Source organism: Myotis brandtii, unplaced genomic scaffold, assembly GCF_000412655.1.
Source record: "Myotis brandtii unplaced genomic scaffold, ASM41265v1 scaffold670, whole genome shotgun sequence".
Taxonomy (NCBI): domain Eukaryota; kingdom Metazoa; phylum Chordata; class Mammalia; order Chiroptera; family Vespertilionidae; genus Myotis; species Myotis brandtii.
The window spans coordinates 600,523-618,903 of record NW_005370611.1 but is presented as its reverse complement, the minus strand read 5'-3'; the positions used below and the strand labels follow the sequence as shown (position 1 = coordinate 618,903).

General features: G+C 35.3%; 1 protein-coding gene and 1 long non-coding RNA gene across 3 annotated transcripts in view; both read left to right on the top strand.

Annotated features, from left to right (window-relative positions):
* Nucleotides 1–18,381, top strand: part of AP1G1 (adaptor-related protein complex 1, gamma 1 subunit) — an 84,544-nt gene that overhangs the window by 50,312 nt on the left and 15,851 nt on the right. Inside the window, exons 5-17 of one of the 2 annotated variants that reach the window (XM_005881164.2) lie at nucleotides 497–593; nucleotides 2,008–2,084; nucleotides 2,916–2,924; nucleotides 5,633–5,728; nucleotides 6,361–6,441; nucleotides 6,648–6,746; nucleotides 8,602–8,657; nucleotides 9,950–10,063; nucleotides 12,853–12,993; nucleotides 13,713–13,767; nucleotides 16,656–16,778; nucleotides 16,963–17,052; nucleotides 17,678–17,805. In XM_005881164.2, coding sequence (XP_005881226.1) covers nucleotides 497–593; nucleotides 2,008–2,084; nucleotides 2,916–2,924; nucleotides 5,633–5,728; nucleotides 6,361–6,441; nucleotides 6,648–6,746; nucleotides 8,602–8,657; nucleotides 9,950–10,063; nucleotides 12,853–12,993; nucleotides 13,713–13,767; nucleotides 16,656–16,778; nucleotides 16,963–17,052; nucleotides 17,678–17,805 — 1,166 coding nt within the window. The remainder of the gene's footprint in view (nucleotides 1–496; nucleotides 594–2,007; nucleotides 2,085–2,915; nucleotides 2,925–5,632; nucleotides 5,729–6,360; nucleotides 6,442–6,647; nucleotides 6,747–8,601; nucleotides 8,658–9,949; nucleotides 10,064–12,852; nucleotides 12,994–13,712; nucleotides 13,768–16,655; nucleotides 16,779–16,962; nucleotides 17,053–17,677; nucleotides 17,806–18,381) is intronic. The other variant, XM_005881165.2, reaches the window with a different exon arrangement.
* On the top strand, nucleotides 10,072–12,851 carry LOC106723893. Its single transcript, XR_001359632.1, has 2 exons — nucleotides 10,072–10,522; nucleotides 12,184–12,851. It is a non-coding gene; the product is annotated as an uncharacterized LOC106723893 (long non-coding RNA).

Genomic DNA, 18,381 nt, shown 5'->3' with positions numbered 1-18,381 from the left:
ATTTTCTTGATGTCAGTCAGGAGAGAGTGACTTGAGGAAGATATAGGTATTATGAGAAGTAACAGCAGATTTCAAGAATCTGCAGTATATATCTTTCAGTTGCATGATGTTTTTATAAAATCCTTGTTTGCTCATCTTACTCAGGAATGATTATCATAGATGGAAGACTTTATTTTTTACTTTGCAAGTCCACATAAGTTACGTGTAACTTGCTTGGTAAATTCATGTTAACCATGGTCTAGTTTAGAAAGTTTTTATCTACTTATTTTGCAATATATGAATAGAGGGACAGGTGAGCTAGAAGTTCTCATTGATGCAATAGTACATATAAATTAGAAAGCCCTAACCTGTTAATAAATCTGATACCTTTTTTTTTCTTTATTTTTCTAGTAGGTGAACTAGTTGATAAGGGTTTTTTTTTGTCGTTGTTCTTTATAAGATTGGTTGCCCTGTCTTAATTGAAATAAATCTTTTGTCTTTTTAATTTTTTTTATAGGCAGCACTGTGTGCTGTTCATGTCATCAGGAAGGTTCCTGAACTTATGGAGATGTTTTTACCAGCAACAAAAAACTTACTGAATGAAAAGAACCATGGTAATGTAATTTGGGTGCATTTGGTTAAGTACTGATGGAGAAGGGGAAAGAGAAAAAGCTTTGAGCAGTGTTGGCCTTCTGTCTCAGTGCAGTGGAGTTGCCTTTCTGCTGTGCTGGACACTTTTCCAGGAAGGGCTGATCAGCCCAATCTCTCTTCCACTCTCATTTCCTAGTTTTACAATTAGAGATTAATTTCTTCATAGTAAATTTGTTTTTCATTTCTGGTCCTCTTTTATTATACTAAAAGTACTGTATTAAGTTACTAATATTCATTGTAATATACAAATGATCCTACCCTCAATTTTCATGTGTAAAATTCTTTGATTTCCTGGCTATTTTATATTAGAGAAAAAAAACTATTTCTTTATTGTTTTGTGGTAAGAGTATAAGATTTGTGAAAATCCTTTTAGGATACTTGTAACAGGAATTTGTAATGCGTACTCAGATATGTTTATATAAAAGTTAAGAGGAATTAATATGTAACTATTGTTTCCCAAACATTTTATTGTTATTTGGAAGTCAGTGAAGCAAGTTTTGAGTAAAGAAAATGCATGTGTCCTGAATGCAAAGAGAAAAAAATGGTAGGGTGTATTTAATTTGATTAATTCAATCCTAAAACTAGAAGGCTAAAAAATGAACAAATGAATGTTTAGGGCACTTATTATTAGTGGAAACTATTGTGTGATTCTTTTCAGTCATTCTGGAGCAAGCAAGTTCATTTTGTCATCCACAATGACTGTACCTTCAAGTTCTGATTTATTTTATCTGGAAATTTAACTTCTCATTAAGATGTTTGCTTCTTGAATTGTCTATCAGAACTCAGCTAAGAGCATATTAAGTATGGAGCAGATGATACCTAACTTATATTGACTGTGAGCATGTCTTTATGTGTATTCTCAGATGGAGAGACACATGTACTGGTTGTCTTTTTTATTTAATTTTTAAAATGTATTTTTATTAATTTCATGGAGGAAGGGAGAGGGGGAGAGAGAGAGAAACATCAACGATGAGAGAAAATCATTGATCAGCTGCCTCCTGCATGCCCCACACTGGGGATCGAGCCCGCAACCTGGGCATGTGCCCTGACTGGAATTGAACTGTGACCTTCTGGTTCATAGATCGACAGTCAACCACCTAGCCACGCTGGCTGTCTGGACTGGTTGTCATATTTTAGAAAGCAATTATTTTGGTCAGATAATTGTTTAAAATATTGTAATTTGACTGACTTAACTATTAAGCATCTATTAAATACCTCCTTTGTATTCACCTTAATGCTTAGATTCTTTGGGAGATTAGAAAACAAAAGTAGCAACTATCCTTTTGAAAGTGACCTTCAGATCTCAAAGTCCTGTTCTACAAAGTTGACTAATAAATACAGCCTCATTTTTAGTTTTCATTTGCTCTTTTCTTTCAGGTGTCCTTCACACATCTGTAGTCCTCCTCACAGAAATGTGTGAGCGAAGCCCAGACATGCTTGCACATTTCAGAAAGGTAGGTGCCATTCGATATGCCTAAGTCTTTTCTGAAAAACACTTTCCTGAAAAGTACATGATGTTCTCACTTATAAATTTTCTTTTGAAAGGAAGCTATGGAGCTGAATAAAGGACTTAACCAGGCCCACTGTGTTTAGGGCTGGAAGCCAGGTTTAGGCATATAAGAACTGGGCAATAGTACAATGTTTTTTACCTTTTATAATAGAAATCTTCACTCATTGTCGGCAGACACACCAATTTCTCATGTGCTTTGTCTGCTGTTTTCACATTAAAGTCAGAAAATGTAACCTGCGGTCAAATTATAAACAGGAATGTGTTTGTGTGGTTTATTTATTACTTTTAGGCAGGTGATTTCATTTTTTTTTTTTTAAAGGTGAAAACTGCAGACTGACATTAACTTTTACCGAATACAGGGTCCCCACTGTTCGTTTTAGGCTGTAGACTTCGGTGATGGAAGTCTCTGGCTTTGTTAATTCTCTCCTTTCCTCCCTTTCATACAGCATTCTAAAGTGGAAATTTTTGTTTTCTCCACTTACTTTTAGAAGGCAGTAGTAAGGAGGACTCAGAGAAAGACTGTTCTTTGAGTTACATGCATTTACTTTTTTTTTTTTTTTAATAGGGCACTGACCACTCCATAAGTGGGGCTTACTTTGTATTTTAGATCTGATGAGGTTCTAATAGCAGTTCTTTTTTTTTTGCTTTTTCATCCCCTTAGATGTTTATGTCTTGATTAAATTATTGTAAAATAGTATGAGACCTGTATCTGTCCCTAATGCTTGCTTTGTATGTTTTGTTCCTGTTGTCTGTTTGGAATCCTGCTGTATGTTAGAATGAAAAGGTAAGAATTAACCCTCTTTTAGATGGTGCATGCTGGCATTAGGTTCTTAGTAGCTTTTGTGTATCCATCCACATATGTGGCTTTTTAAAATATACTAATGCTGAAGCTATGCTTAACACTGTGAGTTATTTGTTCTAGCATTTTTGGCTAACTCCCTAGTCCAGTTTTTTGTCTTGTCACTTAAATTCGATTCCAAAGTCAGCCTTGGATTTCAGTTGTAGCCTTTCCTGCATTGTAAGCCTCCTTCTCTGCCTTTCCTTTATCTTTGCTTGAGAAACCTTGAGCAGTTTCCCAGTGGTTTTGGTGATGGCAATTCCAGATCAGTTTGGAGCCTTGACACAAACACTACTTCTTTTTGAAGTAGATATTTTAGAACCATATGTGGGTAACCTCAGACTTTAAAAAGCTTCATGTGTACTTCTGAGCTTTCAGTTCAGACTTAGAGCTTTTATTTCCCCCTTACCTGCACTTATCTTGCCTAGAAGTGTTGGAATATAAAAAGGATTTTTGAGGTGGAGCAGGTGGGCATCAACTGATTTTCATGGCTACAGCCTTTCCCTTTGTCATCTTACTTTTTGTTTGTCCTGTCATCAGTTTTAGCAACTTGTGTTTTTGTCTGAATAATAAAGCTGGGTTCCAAGAATTACTATGCTGAACATTTAGGCATTTGTGCTTTTGTCCCAGGGTGATCTGATGTGGTGTGCTGGCCTTTTGGCAGTGAATAAAACAAGGAGAAAGGACTTTTTCAAGATTTAAACCAGATTAAAAAATAATTAGGGTTATGTGTAGTACAAAAAAGTAGGCCATTGAAAAGTATGCAAGGCGAGACTTTTTGCACAGAGCTTGTTAACTAGATAATCCTGATTTTATTACGTTAATTTTAAAGCAGTGTATAAAATTATATTATTTTTACCTCTAATATAAATCTGCCCACAGTTGACAGATTTAATGTGGCTTCTCTCCGTGGCTTAGATTTGTTTTAATTTTGAAGTCATCCGAATTAGATTTTTGTGTGGGTAACTTTATGAATCACTTAATTCTAAAGTGTTATGGCCAAACTTATTTAAATTTATACAGCTCTCTTATATTTAGAAGTGGTCTTAGGATTGTGAAAATGTTTTGAGTGTATACCTTGGGCATTCTTGACTTTTGTTCTGATCTTGATTCCCTTTTAGAGTTGGGGAGTAGGGAGGAGACAGAGTCCAAATACAATGAGAAAAAATAATTATATGTAGCAAAGTTGGGGCTGTTCTGATTGCCTCAGAAAGAAAGGTGATTCAGTTCACTGTGGACACTTGTTAATTTTTAGGTATTTAGAGTTTGTGTAGCTAAATTGAGTTTTTAGTTGGAGACTGGAAAAGTTCCTATTGTGGCAAACATATTGGATTAGGGTTTTAACATTAAATGATTGATCAACAGAACGGAATGAATAATAACATCTAAAGCATATTTAAGTTCAGCTTGGTAATAAAATTGCCTCTTCTTGTGTTATGACTAAATGAACAAAGTATAGGAAGGACAAGAAGGGAATTTTGACCATAAGGAATGTAGAGTTTCCTTAGTAAGATTAGACAAGAAAACAGGTGACAGATCAGTCTGTATAATTAGGTGCTGAAATTAAATTTTACTGAAAATGGTGTCATATGAGTTGAGAATAGGGAAAGGAAATTATTCATGGTTTTGGCATCATCTTAAGGTAAAAGATACAATTTTTTGTGTGGTCAATGTTGAACACTTGGTCAATGTTGGAGGCTTTTGTATTCTCTGTTGTTAGTTGGAAAAAGACATAACTAGTCCTATCTCAAGAGGAGAAAATTTTTTCCCCCTCAATTTGAGATAGTATGTTTTAAAACTATAATTTTAATAAGGTCACCAGTATTTGGGGTATGATACCATTTTATATTCAGATGTTTGTATATGTGAAGCGAGCACTATATCCAAATGTTGTGAACGGATAAAAACTGAGCATGTTTGTGCCACACCTAAGTATGTCAATCTATAGAAGTAGAAATGCAATATGCTTCATAGGCATCTGTTTTACTTAGTTCCCATAGGCTTTCTGACTGGCTGTTATTGTAGTATCTTTGCATATATAACTCTGGAGTTAAAAAGTCTAATTTTATCTGAATTTAAATTGTTCTTGGTAAAAATACTCCTAAGAAAGATTATATATATATAAAATTTTATTGATTTCAGAGAGGAAGGGAGAGGGATAGAAACATCAATGATGAGAGAGAATCATTGATTGGCTGCCTCCTGCACGCCTCCTACTGGGGACTGAGCCCGCAACCCAGGCATGTGCCCTTGGGAATCGAACTCCTAAGAAAGATTATATATATATAAAATTTTATTGATTTCAGAGAGGAAGGGAGAGGGATAGAAACATCAATGATGAGAGAGAATCATTGATTGGCTGCCTCCTGCACGCCTCCTACTGGGGACTGAGCCCGCAACCCAGGCATGTGCCCTTGACTGGAATCGAACCTGGGACCCTTCAGTCCGCAGGCCGACGCTCTTTCCACTGAGCCAAACTGACTAGAGCCTCCTAAGTTGTATTTAACCAACACTAACAATATACTAGTATATTGTATCAATAGAATTTGCTTGGACTAAGACCCTTGTACCCTTTTTCTAAGCCAAATTACCTGCCTATTCATGAGAAAGTCTTTGATGTTCACTGTTTTTTGATGCATCTTTCTTCCCTGCAGCTTGTGCCCCAATTAGTTCGTATTCTAAAGAACCTCATCATGTCCGGATATTCACCAGAACATGATGTTTCTGGTATCAGTGACCCCTTTTTGCAGGTGAGCTTGAAAGAAAGCTTTGAATATATGGTTTGAGTTTAATTGCTTTGAATAGAGCATTTCCTCCCTTTTAAGTTTGTGTCAGGTAGAAATTTGATAGTTAATAAATGAATAGTTACACAAGTCTGTATTTTATTAGATTAATAGAATGAAATTATAGTTGTAATAATCAAAATTATGTACTACATAGAGATATCAGTATACAGGCATACTTGTTTTATTGTGCTTTGCTTTATTGCACTTTGCAGATGTTGCATTTTATTTTTTACAAATTGAAAATAGGACCCTCCACTAGCGAAAAGGTTACCACTCACTTTATTGCAATACTCACTTTATTGCTGTGGTCTGGAACTGAACCTCAGTGTCTTCATGGTAAGCCTGTAATGCAGCTCTGCAGGTGGTGGCATCCTTTAGCTGTGGAGTGGCACAGTGTGGTTGTCTAATAACTTCATTAAGACACAGAAACACATGTCATGTCTCTAGAGATAATGTTTAAAATTCTTCTGTTTGAATTTTGACCATTTCTAAGGGAGATCTTAGACTTAATTTAAGATACTTGAATTTCATACCAAGCAAAAAGTTCCTTTGTTCCAGACATAATTTGTTGACATTTCTCATATTTTGCACATTAGGTACGAATTTTACGGTTATTAAGAATTTTAGGACGAAATGATGATGACTCAAGTGAAGCTATGAATGATATATTAGCACAGGTGAGTAGACCAAACTTGCATTATATTTATACTAAATGTTCATCTTAGTATAGCAGGGAGTAGAATGATTGTGTTTATAGGGAGCAGTTTTTATTTGTGTTTTCTCATTGGTGACTATAATCAATCACAAAATGTCTCTTGTTACTTCTGGATATTTTTTGGAAGCATTGTTTTATCATTGTGTACTGCCCTCTGTGTCTTTTCAGGTTGCCACTAATACAGAGACTAGTAAAAATGTAGGAAATGCTATTCTTTATGAAACGGTTTTGACTATCATGGATATTAAGTCAGAGAGTGGACTGCGAGTAAGTCTTTTAAAATATTTTCTTCTCCCTAAACATTTCATTTAGAATAATTGATTTGGATTTAGCACTTTGGAAATGAATTCCATTTGAAAATTAACTTTTGGAAAGAATGTCTTAAATATTTGCTTTTATATAGAAATAAACACATAAAATAAAACAATTCAAACATTACAGAAGATATGTAGGGAAGAAAACATCTGCCTGTAGCTTTCACGTGTTGACTCTAAATTCTACTAGTGGGAAGTACTGTTACCATTTTATAATGTATTTTTTCAGAGATGTTTTTATTTAAATGTGTTTGTATATGTGTATTTCTTCTCTTCCCCACTTTTAAAATCTTTTTACTTGAAATAATTTAGTCTTACAGAAACAGTTGAGTTTCTGTACACCCTTCACTTAGCTTTCTGTCCTGTAACATCTTGCGTAACTATATGTAGTTATCAAAACTAAGAAATTAATATCGGTACCATGCCATTAACTAAATTATAGACTTTATTTAGATTTCACCAATTTTCTTACTAATGTCCTTTTCCTGTTCCAGGAGCTAATCTATGATTCCACTTTGCATTTCATTGTCACATCTCCTTAGTCTCCGCCAGTCTGTGACAGTTCCTCTATCTCTCCTTTTCTTTCATGACTTTGACACTTTGAAGAGCACTGATCACTTTTTATTTTTAAAATATATTTTTATTGATTTCAGGGAGGAAGGGACAGGGAGAGAGAGGTAGAAACATCAGCGATAAGAGAGAATCATTGATCGGCTGCCTCTTGCATACCCCCCACTGGGGATCGAGCCTGCAACCCAGGCTTGTGCCCTGACTGGGAATCGAACCCTGACCTCCTGGTTCATAGATCAATGCTCAACTACTGAGCTACGCTGGCTGGGCTGATCAGTTACTTTTTAGAACGTCCTCCAATTTGGCTCTCTCTGATACTTTATCATAATTAGATTGAGGTTATGTTTTTTTGGCAAGACTATCATAGAAGTGATGTGCCTTTCTTAATATATCAGGAGGTACATGCTATATCTATTTGTCTCGCTACTGGTGATATTAACTTGATCATTGGTTAAGGTGGTGTCTGCTGTGTCTGTCCACTGTAAAGTTATTTTTCGCTTTGTAATTTTCCCCTTTGTAATATTTTGGGGGAGATGCTTTAAGACTATGCAGATATCTTGTTCTCCTCAGACTTTTGCCCATCAATTTTATTCATCAGAAGATCTTGTCTGCAGCAGTTGTTAGGGTGGTGAATCTAATGATACTTTCCTGTTTTCCCTCATTTTGTCCTCATTAAATAATTGAAATTCTTCTGTAAGGAAGAATTTTCCCTCATGATTTTATTCATTCTTTCAATCATTTATTAATAAAAGAATAACTTGTCCATAGTCTTATAAGAAATAAACTTACTATAATACAATATTTGTGTATAGTTCTTTTTAGATTACATTAACCAAAATAACTTAGGTTAGTTCTTTTCCTCTTCCCACCTTTCAAACAAAATGGTAGCATATCATGTATATCGTTCTGCACTTTACTTTTTTCACTTAATGTTATATTGAAACTAGTCCATATTCATGTATAGAGATCATCTTCATTAAAAAAAAATAATGCTAGAATATAGCATAAAATTTACCATTTTAACAATTTTTAAGTCTGTAGTTCAGTGGCATTAAGTACATTCACATTGTTGTGCAACAAACACCATCATTTATCTTATGAACTTTCTGGTCTTTCCAGGCCATAAAATACCAACTACCGCCTATAAATAGTTTCACTCAACAGAGGCCAGAAGTGATCCTTAAACAATAGAAATCTTTAATTTTTCTAGATTTTTAACCTATGCTATTTTTCTTTAGGTCCTAGCCATAAATATCCTGGGTCGTTTCTTATTGAACAATGACAAGAATATTAGGTAAAGCAATTGAAAAATGTCTTATATTTTGTTATTATAAAGTCTGTTTTCAAGAGTAACCTTGCTCAAGATCACACATGTATTAAGTGACTTATCTAGAACTTCAGCTGAGGAAACTCAGGACTTCTGTTTTAGTCTAGTCTTAAAACTACTGTTTTGTAAAGAATTTGAGGATTTGCCTCTGGTTTAATTTTTACATATCTTTATACTATAAATCAGTAGTCATTACCTTTTTCTGTGAAGGACCAAATGGTCAATCTTTTAGGCTCTGTGGGCCTTTGGTCTCTGTGGCAATTACCCAGCTCTGCCTGTTGGCATGAAAACAGTCATAGATCATATAAATGATGAATGTTGCTGTTCTGATAAAAATTTATTTACAAAACCAGACAGCAGAGGACTGGATATTTGCAGGTAGCCTGTAGTTTACTGACACAATATGGAACGTGTTTGGCCATTCCATTTAGTTTGTGTGGTGTTTTTTTTTGTTTTGTTTTGTTTTGTTTTTAAGATTTTTAAATTGATTTTTAGAGAGAGGGAAGGAGAGGGAGAGAGAGAAACATCAATGCGAGAGTGAAACATTGATGAGCTGCCTCCTGCATGCCCCCTTCTGGGGATGCAACCTGAGCATGTGCCCTGACTGGGAATTGAGCCAGCAACCTTTTGGTACACAGGACTACACCCAACCAACTGAGCCACACTGGCCAGGCTGACGACTTAAAGTAGATGAATTTATTAGTATTATCTTTTATTTGTAGTTTGCCTTTTTCCCTCTTTTAATCAGGAGAAAAACATTTTTCTTACCATGTTAAGCTTGAAAAAAAATGTGGAAATAATTATTGTGGTATCCTGAATTATCTCCTCCTTCCAGAATAATTTTTAATACTTGGATGTTATTCTCAAAATTTGGTACGAGTCTCAAAAGCAGAGTAAATACAAATGGTAAAATTGAAATAATTTCCTTTGGCATTTTGGGGCTAAGGCCCGAAAAGGCATACTATATGCTTATTTTGTTGTACTATTTGGAAGAACTTGAAATAATTGAGTCAATCACTTTTAGACCTGACCATGAATGCAAATATTCTAAATCCAAGGCTTCTTCTGGTTGTCATTACCTTAATGTGTCTTCTATGCCTTTAAAATGTTACCATTATAGTTATTGTCTTTCTTTTAAATGTTTAAAATATGTGCTTTCCCTTAGTCTTTAGACATTTTTTGTCATTATTTTAGGCAGAAAAAAACCACCCTGAATTTTACATTTTAATTCTGTTCAACTGCAACTTTGTTTCATGCAGATATGTAGCTCTGACATCCTTGTTGAAGACTGTGCAGACAGATCATAATGCAGTGCAGAGGCACAGAAGCACCATTGTGGACTGTCTAAAAGATTTGGATGTCTCAATAAAACGGTAACAGATTATTGATAGTTCTTTGCCTCCACCCCACCTGCTAACTTTGTAATAGTTTTGGAAGTGAGAATGTTGACCTTTATGTATTGTCCTCATTTTCATAGATGAATTTTCTGCAGAGTAAATCCTTTTTTTAGAAAGGATTGGCAGGGAGAAGGGGTTAGGTCAATGAAGGAGGCCAAAAAGGAAGACTTCAGTGCACAATGAAGTTGTCCTTGGTTCTTTGATAAATAAAACCAATGAAGAGATAAGCTTGGCAAAAGGTTACTTAACAGAAGTACTGTGCTTTGTGTGTTGGAGGATGAAAATACAGAGTGATCCATCGGCTAAGTGTTTTATCACGATGCTGAAACTCAAACTGCTGACAGCACACTTTTTCTCACAGTACTTATGCCCCAAGATACTAGAGGCAGCTGTGTTTTTTAGAACAGTGCATCTAGGAATGATATTCGGAAGCAGGTAGATAGCACTTTCTAACGGCTTACATTTTTTTCTCCATGGAGTAGCTCTACTGGTTCTCCTCTTAGAAGGATTATAGATGTTTGTAAAACCTAGCTATAGTTGGTCCAGTGAACGTTTAGTTGTAGTTGTATGTTCAAATCCAGAAGAAATTAGATTTGAAATGATCTCTGAAACCATTCACATAACAAACATTTTTTTTTTTTAACAATCATTTATTGCTATTGAGTTCCTTTTGTTTGTGGAGAACACGTACTAAATGCTTGGACAATCTAAAGATAAGATCTTGACTCAGCTATAACAACTTTCACATAGTGCCTTGCAAAGTAAACAATCTATGAACGCCCTCTCAGTTCTCTGAGCAAGCCAGTGAGACTAGGCAATTACTTCTATTCTCAATTAACAGATAAGTGAAAACACAGTCCCCAAAGGAATCAACTGACTTACTCTAAACTGTACCGCTTGTACAGAGGCAGACCTGGGAATAGAAATCAGGCCTTCTGACTCCTATTTTGTTTTGTTTTTCTCTAGCTTGTTACTGGCCTGTGCATTTCAAAAGTAAAATTTGTATCTCCTTGACTACCAGACTGCCTTATTTTGAATCCTGCCTCTGCCTGTAGTAGATGTGGTCTAGTTACTTAACCTTTTAGTGCTTCAGTTGTCCCATATGTAAAATTCCCATACAATAGAACCCATTTTCTAGGATTATGCAGGATTAACTGGATTAATATAAATAAAGTATCTAAGCATTATATGAGAATTATCTGTTACTGTATTTCTATAAGGATTGATTTTTTTATTGCTTATAAATTAGCTAAGATGACAGTACTTTCTACTTAGTAAATGAATATTTTTGAAAGTCAATCTGTATACCATGTTTGATGTTATTGACCAAATATGAAAAGGTGTATATAGTAACCTTATAACTTTTATGTTAAACATTTCCATTTTGCCTTGGTTAGCAAATTTGATAGGCAGTTATAAAAAACTTTTATTTGCCCTCATAGCACATGCCCTTTTTTCCTTTTCATGGCCCTCATTCTCTCTTTCAGTTTTTCCCCCCAGCTTTATTGAGATATAATTGACATAAAACATTCTGTAAATTTAAGGTGTGCAATGCATTGATTTAACACAGTCATATATTGCAAAACAGTTATCATCATAGCATTAGCTAACACACTGCATCATCCTATATAATAAAAGCCCAATATGCTAAGTATCCGACCATTCATTCGTTCAACCATTCCACCAGTTGCTCTGACGCTCACTGACCACCAGGGAGCAGATGCTCCAACCAGTAGGTTAGCTTGCTGCTGAGGTCCGGCCGATGGGGACTGGGCGAGATGGGCCAGACATGCCCTGGAGCCCTCCCCTGGTCCCTTCACGGCCCTGATTGTGCACCGGTGGGGTCCCTCAGCCTGGCCTGCACCCTCTTGCAATCCAGGACCCCTCAGGGGATGTCGGAGAGCCAGTTTTGGCCCGATTTCTGCAGGCCAGGCCAAGAGACCCCACTGGTGCCAATATCTGTGCACTGGGCCTCTAGTATTACATAATTACTGTATATTTTGTGTGTGGTAAGAACATTTAAGATCTATTCTCTTAGCAGATTTCAGGTATATAATACAGTGTTACTAACTTTAACCACTCTGCTGTACAATTAGATCCCTAGAACTTAATCATCTTATAATTGGAAGTTGTACCCTCTGACCAACATCTCTTCTACTCCCCACCCCCTTGGCCCTGGTAAATACTGTTCTAGTCTCTATTTCTGTGTGTTTTTTGCTTCCACATTTAAGCGATATCCTGCAGTATTTATCTTTCTTGGTCTGACTTACTGCACTTAGTGTAATGCCCTCAAGGTTTGTGTTTATGAACATTTCCCACATACCTCGATATAAACTGTGTTACATCATCTTTGGACAGAAGTGAGTGTAATAAAAGAGTATGATGACTTTATATATTACATTTTTAAGGAATAAATGCAGAGAGATATCTTTGGGTAATAATTTTGTTGACTCTTTTTGAGCCTTTTAAGTATTCTAAATTTCAGCTTTATAGAATAGAATATTGAACCCAAACTACATTTTTGATCAGTTGTGTCTCTCTTAGTGTTGAAGAAAGTGTTGGATGAAGATTCAAAATAGAAAAACTAACTTTGATAACTTTTGTTATCCTGTGTGCAAAGATTGGATCACAGGATCATGCAAGAACATGAGCACATCCGCCAGTGCTTGGTGTTCGGAGAGAAAACCTCTGGGTCTTTGTTTCATTCCCACAGTAACTATAACTGGTTTCTTTTTTGTTTTGTTTTGTAATTTCTCCCCTGCAAGGCGTGCAATGGAATTGAGTTTTGCCCTGGTAAATGGAAATAATATCCGAGGCATGATGAAGGAGTTACTTTATTTTCTGGATTCCTGTGAGCCAGAATTTAAAGCAGACTGTGCATCTGGAATCTTTCTTGCTGCAGAAAAGTAAGATTTGATTTTTACCTTCATTAATAAAAGATGCTTGGAATTTTAAAAAGCATTTTTAAAAGATGAGAAGAATGTTGTAAACATGTTTAAAACATGTAACATTTATTTCAAGCTCCCAATTAGAAATTAGCTTTGAGGAGGCCATGATAGCCAGCATTTAAGTATACTAAGACCCCTCCCCCCTCCAAAAATCCCTCTTTTATAAAACCTGGGATTTATAATCCTCCTATAACCTGTTCTTTAACCTCTCATCCATGATGCCCTCTTTATGAGGATATAGATGTTTCAGCATCTAAATTGTGGTTGAGTGTAAAACTTTTAGGAAGAAGTACCTAAAGATTTTGGTTGTACGATTATTTCTATACTTTCCACTGTGAATTTAAGGGACCAAGTTCCTAGTCCTGGTGTTGTCTGGGTCTGGGAACAGTCGCTTTTCTTCATTCTTCTCTATCATCTCTTGATCTGACTTTGTTTTTCTCAGACGAGTCTCTTTTCTTAGCTCAGCAACTCCTATTGCAATACTATGTAGAGTAGACCATCTGAGTTTGACAGTGTGCCATTTCATCACCCTGGGAAATGGGTATTGCTGCTAGATTTGAAGGTGAAATGTCCCCAAATATAATCACTTATGATAATAGGCAGGATTTTTGAAAGTCACTGAGCACAGTATAATTTACAGGTTCCAATTTCTTCACCTGGTGCCATTATTTTTTTAGGTATGCACCTTCCAAACGGTGGCATATAGACACAATTATGCGTGTTCTGACAACGGTAAGTAGCTTTTTTAAGTCAACATATACTAACTGCTGAATGTGCTGATTAAGGCAGAGAAAGCCCTTATTCTCATGAAGCTTACGTTCTAGTGGGGGAGATAGGAAATTCATGGGGAAATATGTACTATACTGTCAGGCAAGGGAAAATGCTACAAGAAACACTAAAACAGCATGAGGGACTACGATGATGGCCGAGGAGGATGGAATATGGGGCAATGGGCCAAGTATTTTAGGTGGAGTATTCAGGGCAGGTCACTCAGAGGAGCTAATGTTTGAGTAGAGAACTTAGTGAAATTAGCCATGCAAAGATTTGGGAAAGGAGTATACTAATCTGAGAGAACAGCAGGGGTTGCAAAGACATTAGGTAGCAATAAGCTTGGCCTGCTTGGAGAGCAAGAAGGTAAATGAAGGCAGAGATTGGTGACATTAACACAGGGTGAGATTATTTGGGGCCTCACAGGAGTTTGGGTTTTATTGTGAATGTGTTAGGAAGCCATTGGAAGGTTTTGAATGACTACATTTGTTCTGGATTTAAGATTACAGTTTTATAAGGTATTTTTTCTTTGTTGTCCAGAATTTTGGAGATTTTCTATTGTTCGATTAATAGGGATTAGAGATGTCAGAGTAAAAATGAAAGTGTAATGGCATATAAAGGAAATATAACTATCTGTGTGTAATTATGTTACCAGAGGTAGATACCATGAAGGTAAACATTCACAAATTTGATTAGTTTAAGAAAAATGTTTATCAGAACTCAAAACCATTTTAAAAAATGCTCCTATTTTTCGTTTTTCCTATTGACCTATATTCTCTTACTATGATCATATGATTTTTCTTTAGCTTGTTGATGTGGGATTATTATAATCAGTTTATGGTTGTTGAACCATAAATCCCACTGATTATGGTATATAATTCTTTCTATACATTATTGTATTTGATTTGCTAATATCTTTAAAGGATATTTTCATCTATGTTCATGAGAGATAACTGGTGTTTTTAATAATTTTTCCGATGTTTTCTTTGACCCATGTGTTATTTAGTACCATGTTGTTTAATCTCAAACTATTTGGAGATTTCTCAGCTATCTTTGTGTTACTGCTTTCTAGTGTAATTTTATATGATTTCTATCCTTTTAAATTAAATATTTTTTATGGCTCACAATGTGGTCTGTCTTGGTGAAGGTTGCATGTGAACTTGAGAAATTGTATTCTGCTGTTGTTGGATGAATTAGTCTATAAGTGTCAATTATATCCTGTTGATGCATCCTTTTATTTCAAACACTCTGTTTTCTCCCATAAGAATGCAAATATTTAAGTTATACCACAAATTTTCTGCTTTTTAGCTTCTCACTTTTTCTTTTTCACCATTTTCTCAAACTTCTTCTTCTGTTTTTAAAAAATATATTTTATTGATTTTTTACAGAGAGGAAGGGAGAGGGAGAGAGAGTTAGAAACATCGATGAGAGAGAAACATCGATCAGCTGCTTCCTGCACACCACCTACTGGGATGTGCCCACAACCAAGGTACATGCCCTTGATCAGAATCGAACCTGGGACCCTTCAGTCTGCAGGCCGTTGCTCTATCCACTGAGCCAAACCGGTTAGGGCTGTTTTTGTATTTCTTAAAATACAAGTGGGGTATCTCAATCACCTGAGAATTTTTTTCCCCTTTTCTTTTGTGCTTTCCAACAACATATGGTTTGGCTTGGCTCAGTGTTGTAAATCATATCCGCTCTTCTGTCCAGTAATTGGAGATTGATGAAGATCGCTTGATATTAGGCACAGTTTTATGTCTTGTGAGCCTGGCTGTCATAATTCCTGGACAAGGCCAAGATTTAGTTCCTCATAGGTTAAATAGCTTTACTTTGTTCCATAGATTCAAACAGTATCTCAGACTTCCAGAGATACTATTAAAAACTCCAGAGGACATTAAAAACTCCAAGTAATAAAAAAGGGTGGATAATAAAATACAGAATAATTCCTACTCCTGGGACTAATGGTTAGTTCTGTAATATTTATAAATTCTAGTCTTTAAAGAACAGTGCAAGGTTTTAAATAAACTCAAGTTTTATAAAAGTTACTCTTAATATGCCCCATTTGAGCTATTCATGTACACTTCTCTTGCCATCCTCCAATATAACATGACTACTTTAGCTAGTCCATATAATTTTAACATTTTTCGGGGAGTTGTGGGATGGGAGAGTTTGTTGTAACTCAGTTCCCAGTGAATGTACTTCTTAAATTTTGAAATACCAAATGGGGTGGGCAAATGTAGGTTTACAGTTCTGAGCACACAAAACAGAGTTTATTCTTATATTATTTATTAATTATTGTATTTATTTTTATTATTTGTCTTATTGTTATTATTTTGTATCCTTGCTTATGATTTATCTTTTAGGTAATTATGGCTGATAAATTACCTACTTTTGTCTACCCCTGTACCTTATCTGCTTTGTGTAGAAAAGGTCTTCTTGAAATTTTTAAAAAAACTCTTCATGGATTTATTTTTTACTATATTTGATATAGGCTCAGAGGCTAAAGTACCAATATCAAAAAGGAACTGAATTATAACAATGAAGGCTACTATGTAAAATTTACCTATTCTTTATGTAGCTAGTAACTTCTTGAAATTTTTAAGTCTTTATATTTTTCTTTTACTTTGGACAAAGAGGAGATTTTATTTTTTTATAAAATTAAAAAAATTGGAATATTCATTTAAATAAGTAAGACTTTGAAGTTTGAGCTGCTTATGAACCCGAGAATTGGAATCAACTTTATCTTTGAAGGGTTTGTTTTTTTTAGTAGTCTCCTTTTAACAGCGATAATAATAGCTGACGTTTATCATCATTGTGTGTTTCTAGGGGTAACTGTCTGCATTTCCTTTTAGGCAGGAAGTTATGTTCGTGATGATGCAGTTCCCAACTTGATCCAGTTAATAACCAATAGTGTGGAGATGCATGCCTATACTGTCCAGCGCTTATACAAAGCAATTCTTGGTGATTATTCTCAAGTAAGTACTTCATTTGCCTTTTTTTTTCTGCTTTGGGAGGAAATTACACTTTATTTTTCTTGTATATTCTTATTACTAACACTTAGATGTATCTCAGTTTTGATGTTTATGATGAGATGACCTATGATTTGCATTACTCTGTCAGGATTAAAATCTTTGACAAACAGTGACTTTGTTTTGACAGCAACCTTTGGTACAAGTAGCTGCATGGTGTATAGGTGAATATGGAGATCTTCTCATATCTGGCCAATGTGAAGAGGAAGAGCCTATTCAGGTAGCCCTTATTCCTCTTGGTCAAAGATGGGGAAAAGAGTGATTTCGGTCATAAGCGGGCTGTGTTTAGTGAGGAGTTGTGGTTGATTTCTTAAAAACTTTTAAAAGAAATAATACCGGAATTATATTGGGAAACCTGTCAGTTTTTGAAGTGGAACTTATTGAGCCATTTTGAGACTTTAAAAACCACCTTGGGATCCACTCCCCACTTTGTCAGAGGGAATTACATTGTTTCTCTTACTCTCTGGTTGATTTAAACAAGAAGAAATGAGACCTATAGCCATATTTCCATTTGCTCATTAAAGGACTGGCTTTTAGGAGTAGTTGTGGCAACAGTACTTGAACTCTATGTAACTTTTTTCCCTTCCTCTACTTCTGCCTCTTGCAGCTAAATATGCCTCTCAGCCCCCATTGTGTATTTTCCACTTTTTTTTTTTAAACATACCTTCCACCTGCTTCTGGTTGATGGATCAGTTTGGACAGTTATCCTGGCAAAGAACAGATTGTGTTAGAAGCTTTGGTAGTGATGGTAGGATTGTCTTTCTGGTGGCATCCTGTGACTTGATATCAAATTTAGATATTTACTTTTACATTTCATTGTACATTGTCTTTTTTTTTCTTTTCAGGTAACAGAAGATGAAGTGTTGGATATTTTAGAAAGTGTCTTAATCTCTAATATGTCCGTCTCTGTGACACGAGGTTATGCCCTCACTGCCATTATGAAGCTTTCTACTCGATTCACCTGTACTGTAAAGTGAGTATGGAGAAAAAGTAGGATGAACAGATTGTTTTGTAATCTTGAAAAACATTTTATTATGGAAAATTTCAACCAAAGGCAAAAGTAGAGAGAATAATAAAATGAATTGCATATACCTATTACACCACAATAACAATAATCATTTTGTGGTTAATCCTTATTTCATCTATACTTTGCACACCCCATCGTAGATTATTTTGAGCTTGTGATGTTTTTAAAATCAGATTTCTAATGTCCATTTTCATTTTTAACTGTGACTTGATATCAAATTGAGAAGTTATTTCCCCATATAAAGGTTCTGTTTTTATAATATTTTGAGATGTCTGGATAGTAAGAAAATCATGAGGGTTGTGGTGTTTAAGTCTTTAAATTCTGCTGTTTACTATTCTGTTTGGTTTTTTAGTTTTTAAAAAAAATATTTTTATTGATTTCAGAGAGGAAGGGAGAGGGAGAGAGATGATGGTGGTGTTGAGGTATATATGTATATATATATTTTTTAAAATATATTTTATTGATTTTTTACAGAGAGGAAGGGAGAGAGATAGAGAGTTAGAAACATCGATGAGAGAGAAA